The 23,989-nt window shown below is 38.8% G+C and overlaps 1 protein-coding gene across 1 annotated transcript in view; it reads right to left on the bottom strand.

Moving 5' to 3' along the window:
• The window catches only part of MALRD1 (MAM and LDL receptor class A domain containing 1), a 450,886-nt gene that overhangs the window by 78,932 nt on the left and 347,965 nt on the right, over positions 1-23,989 (bottom strand). Inside the window, 1 exon segment of the mRNA XM_074946044.1 lies at positions 15,878-16,079. Coding sequence (XP_074802145.1) covers positions 15,878-16,079 — 202 coding nt within the window.

The following is a 23,989-nucleotide window of genomic DNA, read 5'->3' as shown; positions in this document are numbered from 1 at the left end:
TTGTTTGGTGCCTTATAAATAGCAGGATCAAGGCCTGCCAGGCACATGGGTGACATCTCTCCCAGTATGATGTGGGGAAAGCTGCTCCTTTATGCTAGCCAGCAGGCTAGTACAAAACATCAAGATTTAAATACACCTCTTAAACATTTCAGGTTCTAAGTCAGGAAGCACCAAACTGCTTTTCCTTGTCATTGAAAATAAACCTAGCTACATTTTAGAAATCAGCAAACAAGTCTAACTGTTGACTACACTGACCATAGAACACTCTTAAAAAGGAGGCAATTTTTCTGAAAAATTGCTAATGCTATTTTATTACTGAAGTGTCCCTTCCCCCTCTTCCTCCCCACCCCACAGTTCTTCTTGGCAGAGCTAGGGAGTTTGGGGAAGATGATCAGTTAGATAGATCGATTAGATCAGTTAAACATGACAGTCTCTACCAGGTAAGGCCAGACGCATGTTGGCGCAGTGTGAGGAAGTGTATGCGACTGCCACCTTTGTTCTAACTATTCTGTTGATAAACTGATACATTTGATTTTAATCTGTTTAAAATATAGAGAGAAGGGGTGGGGTGGGGAGAAGGGACAAATTGAGAAATTCAGAAGTAGAAAATAATCAAAAAAGAATAAAAAGAAAAACAATGAAGTACAAGATGTCATGAAATAAAGTTAAAAACAGCATTAAACACTACTGAAAAGCCTACTGTGAGAGAAAACAGACTAAAAAGAGTGAAATGAAAAGGTACAGAAAGATAAAGAAAAAAGGTGTGTAAGAGAAGAGAAAAGGGAAATTTACTGGAGTTCTTTTCTTAAAAAAAGTAACCGTTTTCAAATTTTCTGAAAAATGTTCATTGTTTAGTTAGCCAGTTTTATATAAACACTACAAGGCTGAGAAACTCCTAACATTTATGACTGAATGGAGCAAAGCAGATGATAGATTCTTAATAGGGCTGGCAAGCGATTAAAAAAATACAATAATAGAATACGATTTATTTAAATATTTTTGGATGTTTTCTACATTTTCAAATATATTGATTTCAATTACCACACAGAATACAAAGTGTACAGTGCTCACTTTATATTATTATTTTTATTACAAATATTTGCATAGTAAAAAACAGAAGATGCTGTGAAGAAGAAATAGTATTTTTAAATTCACCTAATACAAATAACATAGTGCAATCTCTTTATCATGAAAGTTGAACTTAGAAATATAGAATTATGTATAAAAAAATAATAGCACTCAAAAATAAAATAATGTAAAACTTTAGAGCCTACAAATGCACTCAGTCCTACTTCTTATTCAGCCAATCGCTCAGACAAACAAGTTTGTTTATATTTGCAGGAGATAATGCTGCACGCTTCTTGTTTACAGTGTCACCTAAAAGTGAGAACAGGCTTTTGCAGGCACTATTGTAGGCAGTATTGCAAGGTATTTATGTGCCAGATGCGTTAAAGATTCCCATGCACCTTCATGCTTCAACCACCATTCCAGAGGACATGTGTCCATGACGATGACGGGTTCTGCTCGATAACAATCCAAAGCAGTGCTGACCAATGCATATTCATTTTCATCATCTGAGTCAGATGCCACCAGCAGAAGGTTGATTTTCTTTTTTTGGTGGTTCAGTTCTGTAGTTTCTGCATCAGAGTGTTGCTCTTTTAAGATGTTTAAAAGCATGCTCCACACCTCATCCCTCTCAGATTTTTGAAGGCACTTCAGATTCTTAAACCTAGGGTCGAGCGCTGTAGCTATCTTTAGAAATCTCACATTGGTACCTTCTTTGCATTTTGTCAAATCTGAAGTGACAGTGTTCTTAAAACGAACAACATGTGCTGGGTCATCATCCGAGATTGCTATAACATGAAATATATGGTAGAATGTGGGTAAAACAGAGCAGGAGATATACAATTCTCTCCACAAGGAGTTCAGTCACAAATATAATGAACTCATTTTTTTTTAAATGAGTGTTATCAACATGGAAGCATGTCTTCTGGAATAGTGGCCGAAGCATGAAGGGGCATACAAATGTTTAGCATATCTGGCTCATAATTACCTTGCAATGCCGGCTACAAAAGTACCATGCAATCACCTGTTCTCACTTTCAGGTGACATTGTAAATAAGAAGCGGGCAGCATTTTGTCCCATAAATGTAAACAAACTTGTTTCTCTTAGCAATTGGCTGAACAAGAAGTAGGACTGAGTGGACTTGTAGGCTCAAAAGCTTTACATTGTTTTGGTTTTTTGAATGCAGATATGTAATAATAAAAAGCGACATTTGTAAGTTGCATGATAAAGAGATTTCAGTTCAGTACTTGTATGAGGGGAATTGAAAAATACTATTTCTTTGTTTATCATTTTTAGAGTGCAAATATTTGTAATAAAAATAATATAGTGAGCACTGTACACTTTGTATTCTGTGTTGTAATTGAAATAAATATATTTGAAAATGTAGAAAAAATCCAAAATATTTAATAAAATTTAATTGTTTTCCATTGTTTAACAGTGCAATTAAAAGTGCGATTCATTATGACTTATTATTTTAATTGCGATTAATTTTTTTGAGTTAATTGCATGAGTTAACTGCGATTAATCGACAGCCCTAATTCTTAATGGTCTCCAGTGGCCCAGAGTTTCTCATGATGTGTCTGCTCCTGTTTATACCTGTGGTTATGCTGTATAAATACTCATCATAAAATCTCAAGACAAAGGTCAATCTTCTAAAGCTGAATAAATCAAAATTGTAACTAATTAGTTTTAAAAAAATCTTATTTCCAAGCATAATTTAGAACCCCTCAGTGCAGAAAAAGCTGAAGCAGCAGTCAAAAATTAGCATTCACATGTATCTTCATTTTCAGCAGATCATCTGTGCAAGGGCAAGTATCGCATTTGACTGATCTCTGAAAGAGCCCACAAAGTCAAACTTTTGGCCTTGTTTATGGCCTTCTGACATACGTATGAATTGTCACGGTTGTTCAGTAAAGCATTAAAATGACTACTGATGCCTATAACTCACTGAGTGAGCCCCAAGGTCTTGCTTTTGGTATATAAAGCCAAACATAATTTAGGTCTAATCTACCTGAGGGACCATCTGCTTTTGAAATATTTGCGTTGGATGGGGTTGGAAATGCTCACCATCTCACAGTGTAATTCTGAATGTACAGGAGACTAGTACTTCTGAAGGCTGGTGACATTGGAATGCTCTCCTCCCTCCATATATCACTAAGATTGTTTAAACAAAGTTTATTTGCTGCAGTGTTTTCAGCAAAGCTAGTGTATTGTAACAGGAATATAATATCAAGCTATTATACAGAGCTTGTCATCAGTAGATATCGAAAATGCTTTACAAAAGAGGTAAATATCTTTATCACCGTTTTACAGATCAGGAAACTGAGACACAGGGAGGTGAAGCGACTTGCTCAAGATCACCCAGCAGGCCACTTGCCAAGCCAGAAATAGAATCCACATCTCCTGAATCCCAATTCAGTGCTCTGTCTGCATCCCCAGCAGCACAGGAGTTTGGCTGGGTCACTGAGCCCTGGCATTCCACAATCTGAGAGAAACGATTAAGCAGCAGGGCCACGAAGCAACCTTCTTGAAGCATTTAAAAGTCAAGTGCTAAGGGCTTTTTAGGTGGTTAAGTAGCCCATGGAACTGGACGAGGGGAAAGATTTGCAACAGACCAAAGGAATACTACTGACCTGAATGTGAACCTATTGTGAGCTTCAGAGTGGTAACCGTGTTAGTCTGTATCAGCAAAAAAAAAAATAAAATAAAAAATGAGGAGTACTTATGGCACCTTAGAGACTAACAAATTTATTTGGGCGAAAGCTTTCGTGAGCTAAAACCCACTTCATCAGATGCATGCAGTGGAAACTACAGTAGGAAGATATACATACACAGAGAACATGAACAATGGGTGTTGCCATACCAACTGTAATGAGACTAATCAATTAAGGTGGGCTATTATCAGTAGGAGAAAAAAAACTTTTGTAGTGATAATCAGGATGGCCCATTTCAAACAGTTGACAAGAAGGTGTGAGTAACAGTAGGGGGAAAATTAGCATGGGGAAATAGTTTTTACTTTGTGTAATGACCCATCCACTCCCAGTCTTTATTCAAGCCTAATTTAAGTTTGCAAATTAATTCCAATTCTGCAGTTTCTCATTGGAGTCTGTTTCTGAAGTTTTTTTGTGGGAGAATTGCGACTTTTAGGTCTGAAATTGAGTGACCAGGGAGGTTGAAGTGTTCTCTGACTGGTTTTTGAAAGTTCTAATTCTTGACGTCTGATTTGTGTCCATTTATTCTTTTGCGTAGAGATTGTCCAGTTTGGCCAATGTACATGGCAGAGGGGCATTGCTGGCACATGATGGCATATATCACATTGGTAGATGTGCAGGTGAACGAGCCTCTGATAGTGTGGCTGATGTGATTAGGTTCTATGATGGTGTCCCTTGAATAGATATGTGGACAGTCTTGGCAATGGGCTTTGTTACAAGGACAGGTTCCTGGGTTAGTGTTTTTGTTGTGTGGTGTGTGGTTGCTGGTGAGTATTTGCTTCAGGTTGGGGGGCTGTCTGTAAGCAAGGACTGGCCTGTCTCCCAAGATCTGTGAGAGTGAGGGATCGTCCTTCAGGATAGGTTGTAGATTCTTGATGATGCGTTGGAGAGGTTTTAGTTGGGGTCTGAAGGTGATGGCTAGTGGCTTTCTGTTACTTTCTTTGTTGGGCCTGTCCTGGTGTAGGTGACTTCTGGGTATTCTTCTGGCTCTGTCAATCTGTTTCTTCACTTCAGCAGGTGGATATTGTAGTTGTAAGAATGCTTGATAGAGATCTTGTAGGTGTTTGTCTCTGTCTGAGGGATTGGAGCAAATGCGGTTGTATCTTAGAGCTTGGCTGTAGAAAATGGATCGTGTGATGTGGTCCTAATGAAAGCTGGAGGCATGTAGGTAAGTATAGTGGCCAGTAGGTTTCCGGTATAGGGTGGTGTTTATGTGACCATCGCTTATTAGTACTGTAGTGACCAGGAAGTGGATCTCTTGTGTGGACTGGTCCAGGCTGAGGTTGATGGTCGGATGGAAATTGTTGAAATCATGGTGGAATTCCTCAAGGGCTTCTTTTCCATGGCTCCAGATGATGATGATGTCATCAATGTAGCACGAGTAGGGGCATTAGGGGATGAGAGTTGAGGAAGCGTTGTTCTAAGTCAGCCATAAAAATGTTGGCATACTGTGGGGCCATGCCGGTACCCATAGCAGTGCTGCTGATTTGAACGTATACATTGTCCCCAAATGTGAAATAGTTGTGGGTGAGGACAAAGTCACAAAGTTCAGCCACCAGGTTTGCCAGGGGATACTGTTCTGAGACTGTTGGTTCTCTTTATTTTAGCCTGCCTGAGAAAGAAAGAGCACAAGAAGAACTGTTCACTAGCAGTCTTGCTATATTTTATTTTGGAAAAGGAAAAGCTTCCAAGGTAATGTGGCTACAGATTGGCTGAACTGAGAACTTTATTGTACTTTGGCTTTGAAAAGGGGAGGAGAGAACAGACTGCAAGTTTCCCAGGGACTTTTTGTTGTGTTTGTACAGCACCTAGCACAACAGGGTCCTGGTCCATGGCTAGAGCTCCTTGATGCTACCTCAATATATAAAAATAAACAACAGTGTTGGGAAAACAGGAAATTTAGCTGTCCAGTCTTGAGGGCCTCAGACTGGAACTTGGAGAGCTGGGCCGGATGGAGTCCTCCTCTTCCCTCAGGTGCCTCAATTACAAAGAGATTTCCATCCCTTCTGTTGCAGCAAATGGAGCACAGCAACTCATTTAAACAGCCTTGGTACTGCAGTCAGAATTCATCTGTGCCCTCCTTGCAGGGCAAATAAAATTTCCTTTTTGGTTGGGTATTGATTTGAATGGGGAGTGTTAAGGATGCGAGATATTGGAGGATTTGCTAATAGGCTGTAAGATGCTTGATTATCAGCCAGATTGTCTTTTTGAAATGAAATGATTAGTTATGCTTTTGTTAGGATATGCCAGAGGCATTTGGGTATGAGGGCATGGTAACTAATGAAGTATAACTAATTAAAGCAGTGATGGGTGAAAACCAAAAATATAGAATTTTGGTTTGCTTTAGCAGACAAATGTTTGGTATATGATATGATCCTCTTTGAGCCCGAATTGGCATGGAAATCATATAAAACAAGGCATTTTAACAGTATTTCTGATCCTTTCTTTTTTCAGCTGGGCTAGCACTACAAGGAGAATAGCTTTTTGTGCAGTATTTTAGGACTTCATCATCTGGACGCATTTGAAATTAGGTATGGAAACATTGTTATTTTTTAAAGTTAATGAACTTTTTTTATAACACTAAGTACCGGTTAAAAGTTCAAAGAGGAGGTTTGGACTGATCCTTAACTATATTTTCCCATCCCTAAAACTGACCTTAATTCCTGGGCCAGTAATTCCCATTCTGAATCCTGCCTCCCCCGACTGGTGGAGGGGAATCTGAAATCTCTGCGTAGCTTGAGTGGCAGGAGAAAATTCTGGATCCCCTCCATGACAAGCCTTTTTCTTTACATCTCATTTGCCAGGCAGTTTTGAAGACAGCAAGGTTTTTTTGCAATCAGCAGTTGGCAGTGCAGCTATCAATGGGCAGTGGATACTAGTGGGAAGTTTCTTCAACACTAAACTCGGGATGAGCATGATCATATTTTATTCAAATGTTCAAAAATATTCTTGGATCCGTAGAAAGTCTCTTAGTTAATGAGGGCTCACTATTTAAAAACAAATAAAAACCTCAACTGAATTAGAGCTGCTAGAAATGCTTTATTGCTTAGAGCTCCCAACCAGCTAAATTATGATTGCTTCCATTTAGAACATGTTGCCCCAGGAAACCTAAAGTAATTAAAGTGAGGCTGGAGAAGTAATAATGCAGTGAGAGAGAGAGAGAGAGAGAAAGAAAGAGAAAGGAAAAGTCTGTAGCAGCAAAGCAATCTTTTTAAAAGGGTGAATATAAGAAAAGTGTAACTTCAGGTGTGACAGACTTCTTTATCTTGCAGTTGAGTAGTCTTTGAACAAAGACAAATAAGGGCAAAATCAAAACAAAAGCTGGCACAGAACTGTGTAATCTTTCACTCAAGAACTTTATATATCTGTCAACTGCCTTTTTGTTCTCTGTTTTGGACCTTTTGCAGAGTTCTGCATAAAAAGCAAATCACACTTGAAACTCTAGAACACTGCTCCTGTGCCATTTGCAGAGTAGAATCTTCAGATTTTACTGTAAAAGAAGTGGCCACTAGGAAAATACATTCACAAGGAGGTGCTGCTGCTAGGAAAGATCCTGAATAAACTAAAAGATGGATTCCTTCCTCTCTTCCTGACCTCATCACTGCATTCTCGTATAGACTCTCTAACCAGCTACGCAGCTCTGCTGCTGGTTTACTCTTGTTTCTTCACCAACCCAGGTCAGCAAGAATCATAAAGAAAGGCCTCTTCTCAAGATGGTCCAAGACCAGCGGAGAAAGAAGAGGGTATCTGAGTGTCCTGCCAGTCTATACCCGTCAGCAGCAGTGCCTAAAGGCCAGCAGCAGATCATAATTCAACTCAGGTACCATCTTCTGTCTGTCCAGGAGGCCACAATTGCCAGCTGTGACTCTCTCTGTCCCAAGTTCAGCAAGAGATTATATTACACTTTGGATTTTGAGGGTGAGTGAACAGGGAACAAGACACGGAGGCAGGAAGGGGACAAATATGGAATGATAGATAGAATAGTGAGTGTACAATGAAATTAAGGGACTGGGTGGGAGATGCAGATATTGAATGGGGGACATGGGATTGGGATGTCTGGCTGGGGAAGGAGAAAGAGAGTGACTTTTCAAATTGGGTAGGGCATTTGAGGCAGGGGCAAGATGGAATGGGGAGGTGGAATATGGAACTTTGGAGGGTTACCCTAGGGAAGGGTGAAAAGTGTAAATGGGGGGAAGAGAACAAAGAGAATTTTTGTTGGAAGGGGACAATTCTTCAGATCCTGAATATGAAAAATGACCTTCAATAAGTTAAATATTGTATTAAATTGAGATGGGAAAAGGGATGCAATGTGATAAGAAGGAAAAAAAAACCCCTAAAAAGTCCAGCTTCCCCCCCGCAACTGACTTCATCTGTGTGAGTCAGAGGTTGTTAACACTTAACAGGCTGCAGCTCAATCTTTACCTTTGGCTCAGTCTACTTCTGCCTGTTGTCCCTGTATAAAATTGCCATATGAGTCACAGTATTGTGCTGATAGGTGCACCTGATGTCCGCTTCTTGTGAATTTTCTTTCTGATACAACCTATGTGTCAGATCATGGTGATGTCGATTCTGATTGCTGGTTTTCTGGTATACTCTGCTTGCTACTCATGTGGTTCTTCCCATTGAGATATTTGTTGTGTAGCTATTGTTTGTATTGTACAGTCAGATCTTAGGTACCATGTGTTATGTCTGTACTTTTCTCCTGTAGGTGTTTCAATGTGATATGACCATGACTTTGGACCTGTTGCTGTCACCCTTGCTGGTTGCCAATTTTGTATTATTTCAACATGTACTGGATCTCAATGATGGAACACAGATAGTGGCTTAGCTATCTGGTTACAGTATTTCTTCTGTCTTTCCTGTAGCTGCTTTAATCTGGTGCGAGCCTTCTGAGGTATTTTGGGTTACAGAAATGCATGTGAGGATGGAAGAGTTGTTTCCAACATCCTCCCCATCAGCAACTGTGAAGGACAGTATTCTATACCTGTCAGTGGTGTGTTTCTCAATTCCAAAATAGCTAAGTAGGGATCAATATCTGATGCAGCTATTTTTTGAAACACTGTATTTTATCATCTGAATGGGTCTCTCAGCCATTCTATTAGATTGCAGGTATCCTGGACTGCAGTGAGCGAGTTTCACTCCCCTGGGTCTCATAAAGTTCTCATTTCTCTGTTTGCAAATGAAATCTAGTCACCCACTAACTTTTTAGGGATGCCATGTCTTGCCAATACAGCTTTCAGTTTAGCAATAATAGAACATGCTACTTATGTGGCAGATGCAGAACTTCTGAAAATATGGAAAAGTAGTCCACTAGGAGTAGATATGTGTGTCTGCTGTAGTCAATAATATCTGCAGCGATGGCCGATCAGGAATATCTGATCAGGAATATCTGCAGCCATGGCAGATCAGGAATCTCACAAGATCATAATGGTTCTTTTTGGTTACTCAGCCTACATTCCTGAAATACTTTGTCCATCCTTCTATAAGTTGTTCTATATTTTGTGTCAGACCTGGCCACTACATTGCCTTCTCAGCTCTTGCTTTTGTTCAGTGAATGCCTTGATGTGACTCATTTAAGCAGTTAAGCATTTTCTGTGTTGTCTTGTTAGGAATAATTATCCTGTCACCAGCGATTAACAACCCTTGTTGTAATGAAAGAAAGTCTTTCACAGAACAATATGGCTGCTGTCTGAGATTCATTTGTCTCCTCTGCAGGGCCAACTCTTATGTACAATATCCTGTACAACTTGCATTACAGGATCTTTCTGTGTGTCCTCCTTCAGTTTAACAAATCTGTGCTGAGTGTAGAAGTGGCCTCAACTGCATAGACAACCTTCTCATCAGCGATTTCATTATCTGTTTCCGTAGTATATTCCACTGCAACTCTCGATAATGTCTGCAAATGATATTTCTTTACCAGAGGTTTCTGTGTCTTTGAGATCATATTTCTGCAACTGAAGTAGCATGCACTGTAGCCTTGCAGATGCTTTTCTTCAAGGTTTGGAGAATATTGCTTCCAATGATTTATGATCAGAGTGTACCTCAGCCTGTACTCGATATATGTACTGATGAAATTTCTTTATGGCAGACACAATTGCCAGTAGTTCATTCTTGATTTGTCAGCGCTCGTGATGCATATGAAAAAGGGCCTTTGTCTTGCCATAGACAAACTCCTAAACCACTTTTGGATGTGTCTGCTTGAATAGTGACTGGCTTGTTGGGCTCATAGAGACTGAGTACCAGAACATTACAGAGCACTGTCTTTAGCTGTTCCATTGCCTTGTCTTGTTCCCATGATCATTGCCAAGTTATGTTCTCACATAGGAATGTCTCAGTGAAGCAAGTCAAAGGTGCTTCACCTGGCATGTACTGTGCAAGGAATCTCATCACCCCCAGGCTTCTCTGTAATGCTTTTTTGTCCTGTGCAGGTCTCATGTTAGCTGTGGCTTCAACCTGACTGTCATCTGGCCTAATTCCTTGTGATGAGAGAATGTGTCCCATGTATTTGATTTATTTTACCAGAAACTGGATTTTATCTGGGTTAAACTTGATATTCTCTTCATGAGCCCTTGCCACACTTTATTCAGTATCTGATCATGTTCTGCCTGAGTTGATTCTGCTATTATCATGTTATCTGCTATTATATGGATGCCTGCAATATCTCCAGATATTTCATTATTCTTTTGTTGAAACTCTTCACTAGCTGACTTTATTCCAAAAGGTGGATGGAGAAAATTGTATCTTCCCTCAGCTGTATTCAAAGTGCACAGTTCAGATGACTCCTAATCTAATGTGACATGTTGAATTAATTTAGAAAGGATATATGGGCTGAAGGTGTTAACATAACTTAGTTACTGTTTAATATTAAACAATGTCCAGGATGTGGTATACAGAGAGTTCAGCCTGCTTAGTACCAGGCAAACATTCCATTAAAATAATTTTAACCTTGTCTTAAATACAGAAAAGAACGAAAAACAGTTAAAGTATTTGACATGAAAAGTATTAATCAAGGTGTCCATTTTAATAACATCTCTTGTTCTCTTTTCTTTTGGCTGAAGAGAGTTTTTGTAAGGAACCACCCCGTTGTTTGACAGTCTCTTAGATGTTATCAAAGATGGCAATAACTGTCCTTTTGGGGAAAAGAAAAGAGGTTAATTGAGATGGGTTGGAGCTGTTGTTGTTAAAGTCCAATCCCGTTTCATCCCAGGTGGTCTTTGGCATTCAGCTGGAGCCAGTAGAGGTGGAGATGTCATCTGGGTCCCTCTCTCTGGCCGGATCTGGTCAGGACATCTCTCAAGGTCAAGATGATGAAAGCCTGGAGGTGCAGGAGATGGTGGGGGTGTAGCCCTGATGGTGAAGCTCACTCCAGTACCCAATTTTTCTTCTCAAAGCCTTTCATTAAGGACTCACCAGGGGAATGGTGGGTGGAACAGCCCATCCCCTCATCATTTTGTCCACCAATTAGGCCTGGTTTCTGACACACCAGTTTTGAGTCACTGATTTCTAATTCCACCTTCTTCTTGTTTATGAGGCTTGATCTTAACACAGTCCTTGAGTTATATCAGTTGGACTTTTTGTTTGGACTAATTCAGTCTATCTCCCTTTTGTACCTTTTCCCATCAACATTTGTTGTTATAGGTTATTGTAACATCTTAAGAACCTACCCTAACTGTGAGTTCAACTCTAAAAAGTCAGTGTAAATTTGTAGGCCCAATTATCACAACACTTGCCAATATCCATCTTGCTCATCTGAAATAGTGGATATGCATTTACCAGATAGTTAGCATTGAACAGCTGGGGATGGAGTAATTCTGTCCCAGTATAGCCTTATTAAGGTCTCTGGGATCCAAACACATCCTAATCGTGCCATTTTTCTTTTCAATTAAGACCAAGATGGTAATCCATGGAGTGGGTCAGTTCACTTTTCGTATAGCCCTTTTCTAATAGCCTGAATGCATCTCTGAGTCTGTCTGTCACTGCAAAGGGGATATTTCTGCAGGTGTGTATGATGGGGTGACTGATGGGTCTGTATTTATGTGATGCTCCTCATGGAACTCTCCTAGTTCTCTAAGGTCTTTTGGGTATTGTGCAATCAATTTTTCTTTTGTGTTGGTGCTTTGGTGAGAAGCATGCCTATTCTGTGTATTAGGTAGCTGCGTGTAAGCTTCTTTGCCTAACTGTGATGTTGTAATGCCTTAGTGATGAAGAACTGAAGACTGACCTTAGCCTTGGCCATCGCTGCTGTTAGCGTGACTTCTCTTTCAGAGTCTATTCTGGAATTGCCATACGCTGTGCAACATTAGATGGCTTTATTCTGATGGGACCTGGTATCTTTTTCAAAAGGTGAACTGATAAAACATTAGCTTCATCTCCTGTATCATGCAGGTCCATTCTTTATATTCAGTGAATGTATTCACTGCTGAGTGTGTGTTATATAATTTCTATTACCCTGGGATTCTATATCTACAAGGGATTGCTCACGTTCTAGTTCAGCCAGAGATTTGTGGCTATGTCTTTTGGGTATGTTTGTTGCTCTGCACATAGAAGAATAGTGATTTAATTGTCCACACTTGTGACGTTACTGTAAAGGCTGGGCAGACTCTGGGTGGGTGTATCTTACCACACAGCTTGTGTATTGTTTCTTTGTGTGAGTTGTTGGTGAGTTTGCTTTGCTGTGATTCTCATGTGACTGGGTCTTGTCCGTACTTTTGTGTAAAAGCCTGTATAAATTTGTCAGAATGTGGCCCAGACTTGACCTCTATTTGTGTCTTTATGGTTTGAGAGGGTCTGCAAATGTCTATTCTTTTTACAAGCCCAAATCAGTCTCCCTCAACAATCTTTCCTTTAGTCCTTTATCAGTGACACTGAACACAGTGTTGTCTCTGAGCATGTCATTTTTAATATTTCCAAACTCACGTCTTACTTTTTGTCTCTGTGACATACTTGTCTATCTTCTCTTCTCCTAGGTGTAGGTGAGACCAGAATAGGTATCATTTGAACATCACATTATTCTTAGGGTTAAATAGTTCCTAAGCATTGTTAAGACCTGACCCCAAATGGGACTATTTTCAGTTGGCAGCTGTAAGAATGTGTTATGCACTTCCAGAGTCTCCTCTCCCACTGTGTGCAACAAAATGGCTTCTTTTATGTCCTCCTCTTTTTTACAGGCTCCTGAGGCTGTCATATAGATGTGGAGTCATTGTCCCCCTCTCCTCCAATTTTCAGCAGTATAACCAAGGAAAGATGAAGGTGTGGGTGGCTTGCAACCCTTTATGTTCATTTTTTCTTATTAAAAAAACCTGTTTTCTCTTTTACTGTGTTAGTTTTGGTTTCATTTGTGTGTACTGACTATGTTCTGGGTCTCAGTACTCTGTACTTTTTGGTTGGCTCCTGGTGGTCTATAGCTTGCAGTTTCTTCCTCTATGCAGCAGTTTGCACTATTTTCTAATCCACTGTATTCCTGACAAAAGCAGCCACGTCTTGCTTCATGCACAATGTGGTCACTTCTGACATGTCGTGCTTTCTAGCACAGTCAGGCAGCCATGAGTATGTTGCAGCTTCTCTAGTTCAGGAGCCAGAGTGAGACCAGGGATATAAAGTTTAGACCACAACTCTCTTTATTAGTTTATTAGTTACATAAGACGGCTCATAAAGATTCTAATCGTTTAGACTGTGTGTGTGTCTGCCTCATGTGAGAGACCTCTCACAAATTCCTATGGGAGGTCCTATGGTGATTACATGTGACTAATTCTTTTTGCTTCAGCCATACTTATTCCTTGTTTTGTGTTTTTTATCAGCAAACATCTGTGCAATCGCTCTTTCTGGTATGAATGTTTTGGAGACAGCCAAAGTCAAAACTTCAAGAACAAATATTTGTGGAAACCAAATTTTAAATATGCAAGTAAAAGTATTTGCATTGACAGACTGGTGCTCGTCCAATTCGGAGAACAAGTACAATACCTTGTGACTTACCTGACCAATCACAACTAACCAGCCTAACTCAATAGCTATGAATACCGACTATTCACAGAGGTCTATTAATCATCAAGCCATGTTTTTAATAAAGAATAAACCAGAAATTGCTATCTGCCTGAAAATATTCTGTAACCAGGAAACCTTTGGAAAAATCAGAGAACAGTCAGAAAATGGTACTGTACCACTCGAGTTATCTTATTTCTTAAATTATCATCATTTGAAAAGACAACTATGCCTGTTTAACTAGAGATTTTTTTTTCTTGAGTTAACACGTTTGACTCCCTGTGAAGTCAATCGGAGTTATGGAAGTGAACTAAGACAGAAGACAATCTATAGATTTCAGGAGGTTTAAACAGGGACTGTGGGGTATTACAATTAGTCACAAGTACAAAAATATATCACTTAAAAACCCTCTGATGTGACCCTCCTCACTATACCGGGTAATTCCAACATTCAGTTAAAGTTCTTAAATGATTCTTGAGAGAATGAGTTTGTTGACATAAAAAATCTAGGACAAGCACTTGACCATGTGAGCATATCAGAGCTCATCGGAAGTCATTCTAATAATAGCCTTTGCCTGAACTGCACCTTTCAGAAAAAAGCTGCACTTTGTATTTCTAGATTTAGCAAATCTCACATAAGTGAGAACATACTGCATCATCAAAACTTCAAGTACAAACCAGCATGTGGCTTATCTCCCTAGAGACTGGTTTTATCATCACTGACAATAGAGGCAGTGTTTTAAACAGTGTGATACAAGTAATTCGCACATGGGCTGTGTTTCCTAGATGCTGTCTGAACAATTCTGGGTCACTATTAGAGCTCTGTGAACAGTGGAAAAAATTATTCCAGAACATTTTCATACAAATCTGTATCTTTTTTTTAATTTTGCCATATCCAATCCGTATTGGTTATTTATCAACAAACACTCATGACAAACTGTTTTTCATTCACATAAATGTTTAAGGAATGACTGAACTTCATGAAATACCATTATTTGCATGCAAACAATGGTGTACATGTGTGAATAAAGGTACTTGCTATTTGTGCTGAAAATCTCCATAGACGTTAGTGGCTGAAAAAGAGGTAGTACGGTATCTTGCATATACTTTTTCTTTTGATATTGTATTGTATGATACAGTACACTGGCATAATAAATAGTATTGTAGGGCTTTAGGATGTAAGCCATTTTTTTTTGCACAGTTCAAATCACAAAGCTTTTGTAGTAGAAGTTCAAGATCATAAATTCTCAAAGAGCGAGGCAGCATGGTAAATTTGTTATGTTGCTGAGATAGTTTATGAAGAGAGTAAAGATAAAAGAACAAACCATTTACTTTTTAAAATAATTGTGAGTGACTTCTGTGCTCATAAAACTATTCCATCCCAAGCTAAAACCTTGTCTGATTGTTTTCATCCTGGAGAGAATTGTTACAGTGCAGCAGTGATAAATCCCTCTCAAATAGGGTTCAGAATAAAACCCTAACAGGCCTTCAATTATATTGATACTGTCGGGGGCTGCTATAATTACAGGTTTATTCAAAAGTTAGTTTTAGGGCAGAATTGTCCTCAGAGATCCACATGACAAATATCTTTATTCAGATATTCTTCTCTTCCTATATGGGTGGAAATTTTTTGATGGCAATGGGAAATCCAAACACATAGAGAAAGCCAAAGGACTAAATCAAAATCTGCCACATGGATCAGAAAGGAGAAATTTCCCCTTTACCTCCTACCACCCAGTTTTCTTCTCCAATGCAGAGACACACTGTCCTGTATTGTGGTCAGACTAAAAGTTTGTTTTCCATTCTACATTCTGATGGATGTTGTAAAATGGGAATAGTACTGTGCTTTTCTTTAAAAAAAAAAATCCATGCAGTGGTATCTGAGATCTCACAGTTTTTCTCTATATTCTTCACAGGAATATATTCTTAACTGTGGGTTTTTAGATACCAAGGTTGCAATGACTAGAAAATGCTGACTTTTAAAATGATGATCTCTTTAAATACTTTTTACTGGCTACTTCAGTTATTTTGGAACATATTAGTATCACAACATAAACTCACCATTGTAAAATGGTAAACACCTCATTTCTGATTGTGTTTCACTGTATTTGTATAATCACATACCTGCATCCATACATTCCAGGGTGAAAGAAATATCGTCAAGAGCAACTTCTGTGAGCTCATTCCCTCCCACCTCAATTTCAAATGTGACTCTGAAAGGACTGTTGCTAGAGAGAACCACATTTGCATATGTCCACCTGCTTCCTTTATTTCCACTTGAAGACCACATCAGAATATCCATTCCATGTTCTTCAGCAGTGTACACCTATTGACAACGAAACCCAGGAAATAAAATGTAATCAGCATGAAACTACAGAGAAGTACAGCTAGTTAGGTCAACCGAACAAAGTTTGAGGGCTCAGCCGACTGGCTATGTAATACGGAGCCTTTCTGCTGTGGCTCATTACTTGGTTGGTAATGACCAAATCTTGTAGAGTGGCCGTGGTGGTCTCAATCCAGTTTCTAGTAAACAAGAGTTCACATAACAGAAAATGCAGTCAGAAGTTATTAATTGGGAAACCCTGCTGCCAGCCTTGGACAGCATAGAAGCTGATCCAAAATCCATTTACGTCAAAGGAAATACTCAGCACAGAGGTTCAATTGACCTCTCAATCCCTCAAGCTGGTCCCTCTCTGTCTGAAATGAGGTGTGAGAGTATGTGAAGCTTTTAGATGTATAAACAGAGGACTGCAGCACCCAGTGGTTTCAATCTGGCATCTATTACAAACACTTACAAAAAATTGCACCCAGTGATGCAATTTGCACTGCACTCAGAGATGGCAAATTGGCTCGTATAAACTTAGTGATAAATGTCAGTGTAAAACAAAATCAAATATTAAAACAAACTACATGGAATGAATTTGCAGCAAAACAAAGCTACTGAACCAGTGCCACTCAAACACAACAGAAGAGCCCAATAAGTCTTGATATACTGTGATTTTTTTAAAGCAATTTTACTCCATCAGCTGACCAGCAGGAGGCACTGAAGCATTATATTTTTGGCATCTCAGATTGCCAGAAATTGTGTGTATCACCTTTGGGACTGATATTCCACCACTCCAGAGTTCATTTCCCAACCTAGGGTCCCTGATATGGCAATGAAATATAAAGAAAAGCAAAAGAAATGAAATCCAAGAAAATTCTGGGCTTAAATCCAGGTTGATTAATTGCATAACCTTCAATAAGTCACTTGACCGTCATGTCCCCCAACCAATTCAGTTGGATAATTGAGTTAAAAACCAACCAGGACCTTAAACCAGATACTTTCTTTGAGCTTTACTGCATAAGAATATTGAGACAAAATGTTATCAAAGCAGATATCTAGTGAAACAGAGTCAGTCACTGCTTCCAGCAGCTCTCTGCAGGTGTCTACGTTTTAGTCATCTTTAGATCAATGAAAAGCTGGCTGAAGAATGGAAGTAAATATCCATGTTAGGGGCATGCTTCAATGAGATTGAAATGGGCAGAACCAGTGGTAACTCCCACCTGCTTAGAAGCCTCTACATAGGGGAGGAACAACTCCTTCACGCAGCTGTTCTTGTCAAGCATCAGTTGAAAAAGTCAGGTACTCACTGAAGGTGAAAGAGTGCTTGGTGGAAGGATCTTAGAGCTTTCCTCTGAGGGCAATTTAAGAAAAGAAATGATAACCAATAGGGTGAAAAATGATGTGGTGTTATTCCCTGAGGAACAGACTTCATACTCATAGATTCAGCAATCATTTCACTGGATAGGTTTGCCACCCCCACTGTCATGACAGAGTATGTCAATGAATATCTTTCATTTCTAGCAATGGACTGATTTGACTAGAACAAAAGAGACACCAAACAAAACTGAAGTGCATGTGTGTATTATTTCTTATATAAAAATATACACACACACACGTCTTCATGAATAGATGAGGGAAACTAAATATAAAAAGGCTTCTATGACAAAGAATTCTTCTGAAGGGGGGGGGAAAAAGGCCCACTTGGGTAGCGAGGGATGACCAGAAGGTAAAAAATGTGTTGGTTGTTCCCCATAGCATTTCTGGGATTTAGTCATTTATCTTTTTCCCAGGACTGTACTTTCTAATTGTCAGACTAAGTATATTTCCACATCTAGGGCTGAAGGGAATTTTTAATGATCAGGTATTTTTATACTTTCAGTTTCTTTATGGTTTTTGTTTGTAATCTCTTTCTTCTTCCAGCTACCTCTTTCTAAATTTCAGTTTGTTGACAGGCAGGATATGTACTAACTTTCAGAACAACAATGCAAATTCTGCTCCTTGGCTGATATAATCATAGAAATATAAGGCTTGAAGGGACCTCCAGAGGTCATCTAGTCCAACCCCCAGTGCAGAGGCACAAATAAGTAAATCTAGACCATCCGTCATAGGTGTTGGTCTAGCCTGTTTTTAAAAACTTCCAATGATGGGGATTCCACAACGTCCCTTGGAAGCCTATTCCAGAGCTTAACTACCCTCATAGTTAGAATGTTTTTCGCAATATCTAACCTAAATCTCCCTTGCTCAAGCCCATTACGTCTTGTCCTACCTTCAGTGGACATGGAGAACAATTGATTACAGTCCTTTTTATAGCAGCCCTTAACATATGTGAAGACTAATCAGGTCCCCCGTCAGTCTTCTTTTCTCAAGACTAAACATGCCCATTTTTTTCCCCTTATAGGTCAGGTTTTCTAAACCTTTCTTCATTTTTGTTGATTTCTTCTGAACTCTCTTCCATTTGTCCACATATTCCCTAAAATATGGCATCCAGAATTGGACACAATATTCCAACTGAGGCCTCACCAGTGCTGAGTCTAACAGGACAATCACTTCCCTTGTTGTACATACAACTCTCCTGTTAATACACCCCAAAATGAAGTTAGCCTTTTTTACAGCTGCATCACATTGTTTATTCCCAATTTTGTAGTTATGCATTTGATTTTTCCTTCCTATGAGAAGTACTTTCTGCTTGTCTTTATTGAATTTCATCTTGTTGAATTCAGACCAATACTCCAATTTGTCAAGGTCATTTTAAATTCTAATCCTGTTCTCCAAAGTGCTTACATCCTCTCCCTACTTGGTATCATCTGCAAATTTTATAAGTATACTCTCCACTCCATTATTCAAGCCATTAATGAAATATATTGAATAGTACCAGACCTAGGACTGATCCCTGCAGGACCCCACTATGGCATCCCTGTTTGACAGCAAATCACTGATAATTATTCTTTGAGGCTGGTCTTTCAATCAGTTGTGCACCCATCTTATAGTACTTTCATCTAGACCACATTTCACACTGCCCTTCTCCAATCTTCTGGGACATCACACATCTTCCAAGAGTTCTCAAAAATTATTGCTAATGGTTCTGAGATTGTTTCTGCTAGTTTCTTTGGTACCCTAGGATGAAATTCAACAGGTCCTCCCAACTTGAGTATATCTAACTTATCTAAATATTCTTTAACCTGTTCTTTCCCTACTTTGGTTTGTGTTCCTTCCCCCCTTGTTGATAATATTAATTATGTTGAGTATCTGGTCATCATTAACTTTTTCAGTGAAGACAAGCAAAATAGCATTAAACACCTAGATGTCGTCAATGATTCGCTCTCCTTCCTCGCTAACTAGAAAATCTACACTTTCTGTCATCTTACTCTTGCTTCTAATGTATTTAAATAATCTCTTCTTATTGCCTTTTATGTTCCTTACTAAGTGTAACTCATTTTGTGAATTAGCTTTTCTGATTTTGTTCCTATACACATGTGTTTTTCTTTTCTATTCCTCCTTAGCAATTTGTCCCTGTTTCTACTTTTTGTAGGTTTCTTTAATGACCTGAAAATCAAAAAGGGGTTCCTGGTGGATCCATATTGGCCTTTTACTATTCTTGAGAGAAATCAAGTTGCAAAAATTCCTTATGAAATGCTTGAAACTGAAGATGTCTATTAATACATAGTACATTGGGTTTTTTGAAGGACTCTACCATTTGTAGATCTGTGAGATGAATGTGTCAGTGAGGCTCTGCTCTGTGACTCTTAGTTCTTCTGCAAGGTGCCTTTGCACCTGGTTCATTTGTATTCTGGTGTGGGAACTGAATTCTTTAACAAATCCCATTTCTTTGTTTTACAATTTTGACTCAGTTTTAATTCTCTGAAGCGTGCATTGCCTGGCAGTGGTTTGCTAATTCTTTTTTCACCAACTATAAATTTTTGGGAGAGGGGCACATACTTTTGAAAGTCAAGTGAATGTAAACTGCTACTCTTACTTTTGGCACCAGCTGCTGCAGCACACAAGGCTCTTCCATGCCTTCTTGATGGCTTTTAAATATATATATATTTTAAATAACATATTATCTTACCTGATTGATCTTACTTGACTAACAGTTGTCATGATGGAAGGGTCTGTATTAATTACGTGATTTTCTGTATATCTGTGAACCGGGCAGATCTATAGGTTGCATAGCAAGAAGTGTGCTCTCAGGTGACTATGAACTAATTTTATAGAATCTGATTATTCCCACCATATGCACTGTATTCTCCAGTCATGGAACTAGGAGAACCCGAGTCTTGTGAAAGGCAACCACACATGTTCATTTTATTGTGAGCCACAACCCAGTTTTAATTGAGAAAGACACCTGTTGACTTTAATAGAGAATGATGACATGTCGTTTTGTACCACATCCTTGCAAGTTCATGTCTTCAGACTACACATGTCTTTTGTTCCACTGTAACTGGTAGAATACCTTTCCTCCTCATGCTGAATCAACATGATTTAAAGCAGTGCCTCCTGCCAGACTGCGAGAAGTGGGACCATTAAAACACTAATACAAGATGTGCCAGTATACAGAATGAACAAGAATGGCAGGAACTGATATAAAATTATATTTGGCGTTCACAGTGGGAATCGGATTCAGGTTCTGCCCTTCTGAAGGCCTAGCCTCTTCCTTACTTCCCTGAATATAATGTAGTGTAGAACATCTGATTTGCCAAAGTAAGCACATGAATTAATTAAGCAAAGTTCGCTGATTACATTGTCCACCACCCACTATAACATTGAAAATACATTGTAAAAAGTTGTTATCCAATGTCTGTTAATTTTTTAAAATAACAATAGTAATGCAAAACCCACTGGTCATTTTTAGTGAATTTACTGTATCCTGGTTCATAGCAACCTCTGCTAATATTAACTGCCTGAACAAGCCAGAAAGTTGAAATATTGAAACTACTGTCATATGGGGAATTAATTTAGTTTTAACTCTCCATGGTATGACAATGTGTGGAAGAAAAGCTGAAGAGGAAGAAAGTTGAATAGTGAAACTGTAATTGCTTTACTCCTCTCCATACAGATAGACTCATATGGAGCACAAAGGACTGAAGAAAAAACTTTAAAAGAGAAGCCAGCTGTTTTATGAGAGATTGTGCTTAATATGTTGGTTTATCCAAGTTCTCTCCTGCTCTGCATAAACTTGGGTAAATAGCTATCCAAATCTACAAAGAAATGCATTGTTTTTATTTGCACGGGTAAAGTATTGTAATTTAACTGAATTGACCTGAAACTACTCCAGTGAACAGAGAAATTGCCATACTTGCTTAGACCAGTGGTCTGTCTAGTCCAGAATTGTTTCTCTCTCAATGTCTACTACCACATATTTAAGAGGAAGATGAAAGAAACCCCATACTGGACAATTATGGAACAACTTGCTTAGACTGAGATAGCTGTAACCCATCTGAAGGTCTAGGCCTCTTCCTTGCTTCCCTGACTGTAACATACTGTAGAACTCCTGGTAGTTGAAGATAGCAGTTGGCTAATACCCTGAAGTATGAGGGCTCATCTCCCTTATAAATGTTTTATCCTATCTAATGCAATTACCTTTATAAACATCTAATTAATAATTTTTAATACTACCTAAGTTCTTCTCCTCAGTGAAATGAAATATTTTGGCAATAAGTTCCACAAGTTAACTATGCATTGTGTAAAAATGTGTCTGTTTTCAATTTTCCCTTTTCACTTCCATTGAATTTTCTTGTACTATAAAGGGGTAAACAGGATCACCCAGTGTGCCTCTCTTTACCATTCACTATTTTGTATGCCTCTAACAAATCTCCTCTCTAAACCACAGTCCCAGTCTTTTAAGTCTGTCTTCTTCTGGAGTATCTCCATGACTTGAGTCACTTTAAACTCCCATCTCTGGACTATATCCTATGAGATAGAGTAATCAGAACAGAGCAGAACACTCCAGGTGGTGGATGTACCGTCAACTCTCATAATAGCATTATAATATTCTCTCTCATTTTGCAGACATCCTAAGATGGTTTGCTTTTTTTTGCCTCCACTGCAAACTGAGCAGAGGTTTTCACTTAGCTGTTCACAGTGATTGTTTGATTTTTTTTCCCTGAGTGATTATAGTTAATATCCTTTGCCTCTTAAAAAAAAAAAAAAAAAAGCTTGCTGCTGAATCAGGTCACCTATTAGATGGCACGAGGGAAGGACACAATCAAGGATACATTGTCTTCAGTGTGCAACTTTTTCAGGAGAAAGAAAATATGTGTATAATTTCTGGCGGACTAGTTCTGTCTGTTATGAATTTTACTGTTATGTGCTCCCACATGGAAGGCCTAATCCTGAAGGAGATAAAGCACACAACCGTACTCCTGTGCAGGAGTAAAAGTTCATGTTTATGGATCCCTTTGTAGAATTGTGGCCTAAAAGTCTAACTAATGTAGTTTAATAAATGATCACAGAAATGCAAGTTTTAAGTGGCCACCTGCTACCTGACTCATAGGCCATATATTTTGACATACAATTTACTTCTAAGGGCTTGTCTTCATTACCAGGGCAAGTCGATCTAAGTTATGCTACTCCAGCTACGTGAATGATGTAGCTGGAGTCGATGTAGCTTAGGTCGACTTACCCCGGTGTCTTGACTGGTGCTACATCGATGGGAGACACTCCCCCTTATCAAATTATCTTACTCTTCTTGGGGAGCTGGGGTACTGGAGTTGACTGGAGAGGGCTCTGCCATCGATTTAGCAGGTTTTCACTAGGCCCGCTAAATCGACACCCGCTGCATTGCTGATCTCCCCGGTAATGAAGACAAGCCCTAAACATTTAGTAATGCTTACATGACTGAAAACTTCAGTCCAACAGAAGTTCTCTATAAAAATAAAAGTAAAATCTGGGTCTTGCACACTGTAATGGTCAGGAGACACATAATTAAACAAACCCCAGCCTAAAAATGTAAAATCAAAATACTTGAATAAAATATTCAGAAGTAAACACTATTTGCCTTTTACCTTAATATAATCTGGATATTCACAAAGCACAGAAATTGCTGACCTTTACCTACAACTCTTTTTCTCAATTAACTTTACTAAGCAAAACATAAAGGAGCGTGTGTGTGTGTGTGTAAGTGGTAAAATAAGAAGGAGAGCAGAAGTTTAAAAAGTTGTTCAGAATTACAGAACTGTAACATTTCTGTATAAGAATTTCTTAGAAGTTCAAGCTGAATATCTGAAACTAGTATCCCTGGAGACTGTACAGCTTTGAGAAATGTTTTTGTTTAATGCTTGGTATAAATGCTCAGTTGAATGCACTGATTTTTAATTATTTGACGCTTCTACTGATTGGATATTACATAGTATACTGGGGGTTATTATTATTTATTATTTGGTGGCGCCTAGAGGCCCCAGTTGAAATCAGCACCCCAATACCTATACATTGTGAATAAACATAGTAAGAGACAGTCCTCTGCCCTGAAGAGCTAACAGTCTAAATAAGACAGTAAAAAGGTAGAAAAATGAAGTAGTATAATTCCTATTCTACAGATCTGGAACCAAGACATAGAGACATGAAGGCCCAGATCCTCAAAGGAATATTGATTTCAAGGGAAGTTAGGAACCCAAATACCTTTGGGCCTATGTGACTTGCTCAAGGTCAAAAGGAAGGTGGTGCCAGAATGAATCAGTTTTAGAACACTGGCCTGTTGCCTTCCAGATTCCAAGTCAACATGACCATCTTTCCTCCTTCTAACACGTTTTAGACAGCTAAATTAATCTGTATTGAATTTTGTTTCATGTCACATGTAATATGACTGACATAATCTCTATTTTCACATTTCCAAACTGACAAACACACAAACACAAATTTGGCTTGGGTCAGTAAACACATTACTATCTGAGACGTTATTTGTTCAGTGGATTATG

Source organism: Natator depressus, chromosome 2 (genome assembly GCF_965152275.1).
Source record: "Natator depressus isolate rNatDep1 chromosome 2, rNatDep2.hap1, whole genome shotgun sequence".
NCBI classification, from domain to species: domain Eukaryota; kingdom Metazoa; phylum Chordata; order Testudines; family Cheloniidae; genus Natator; species Natator depressus.
This window is presented reverse-complemented; position numbering and strand designations above follow the sequence as displayed.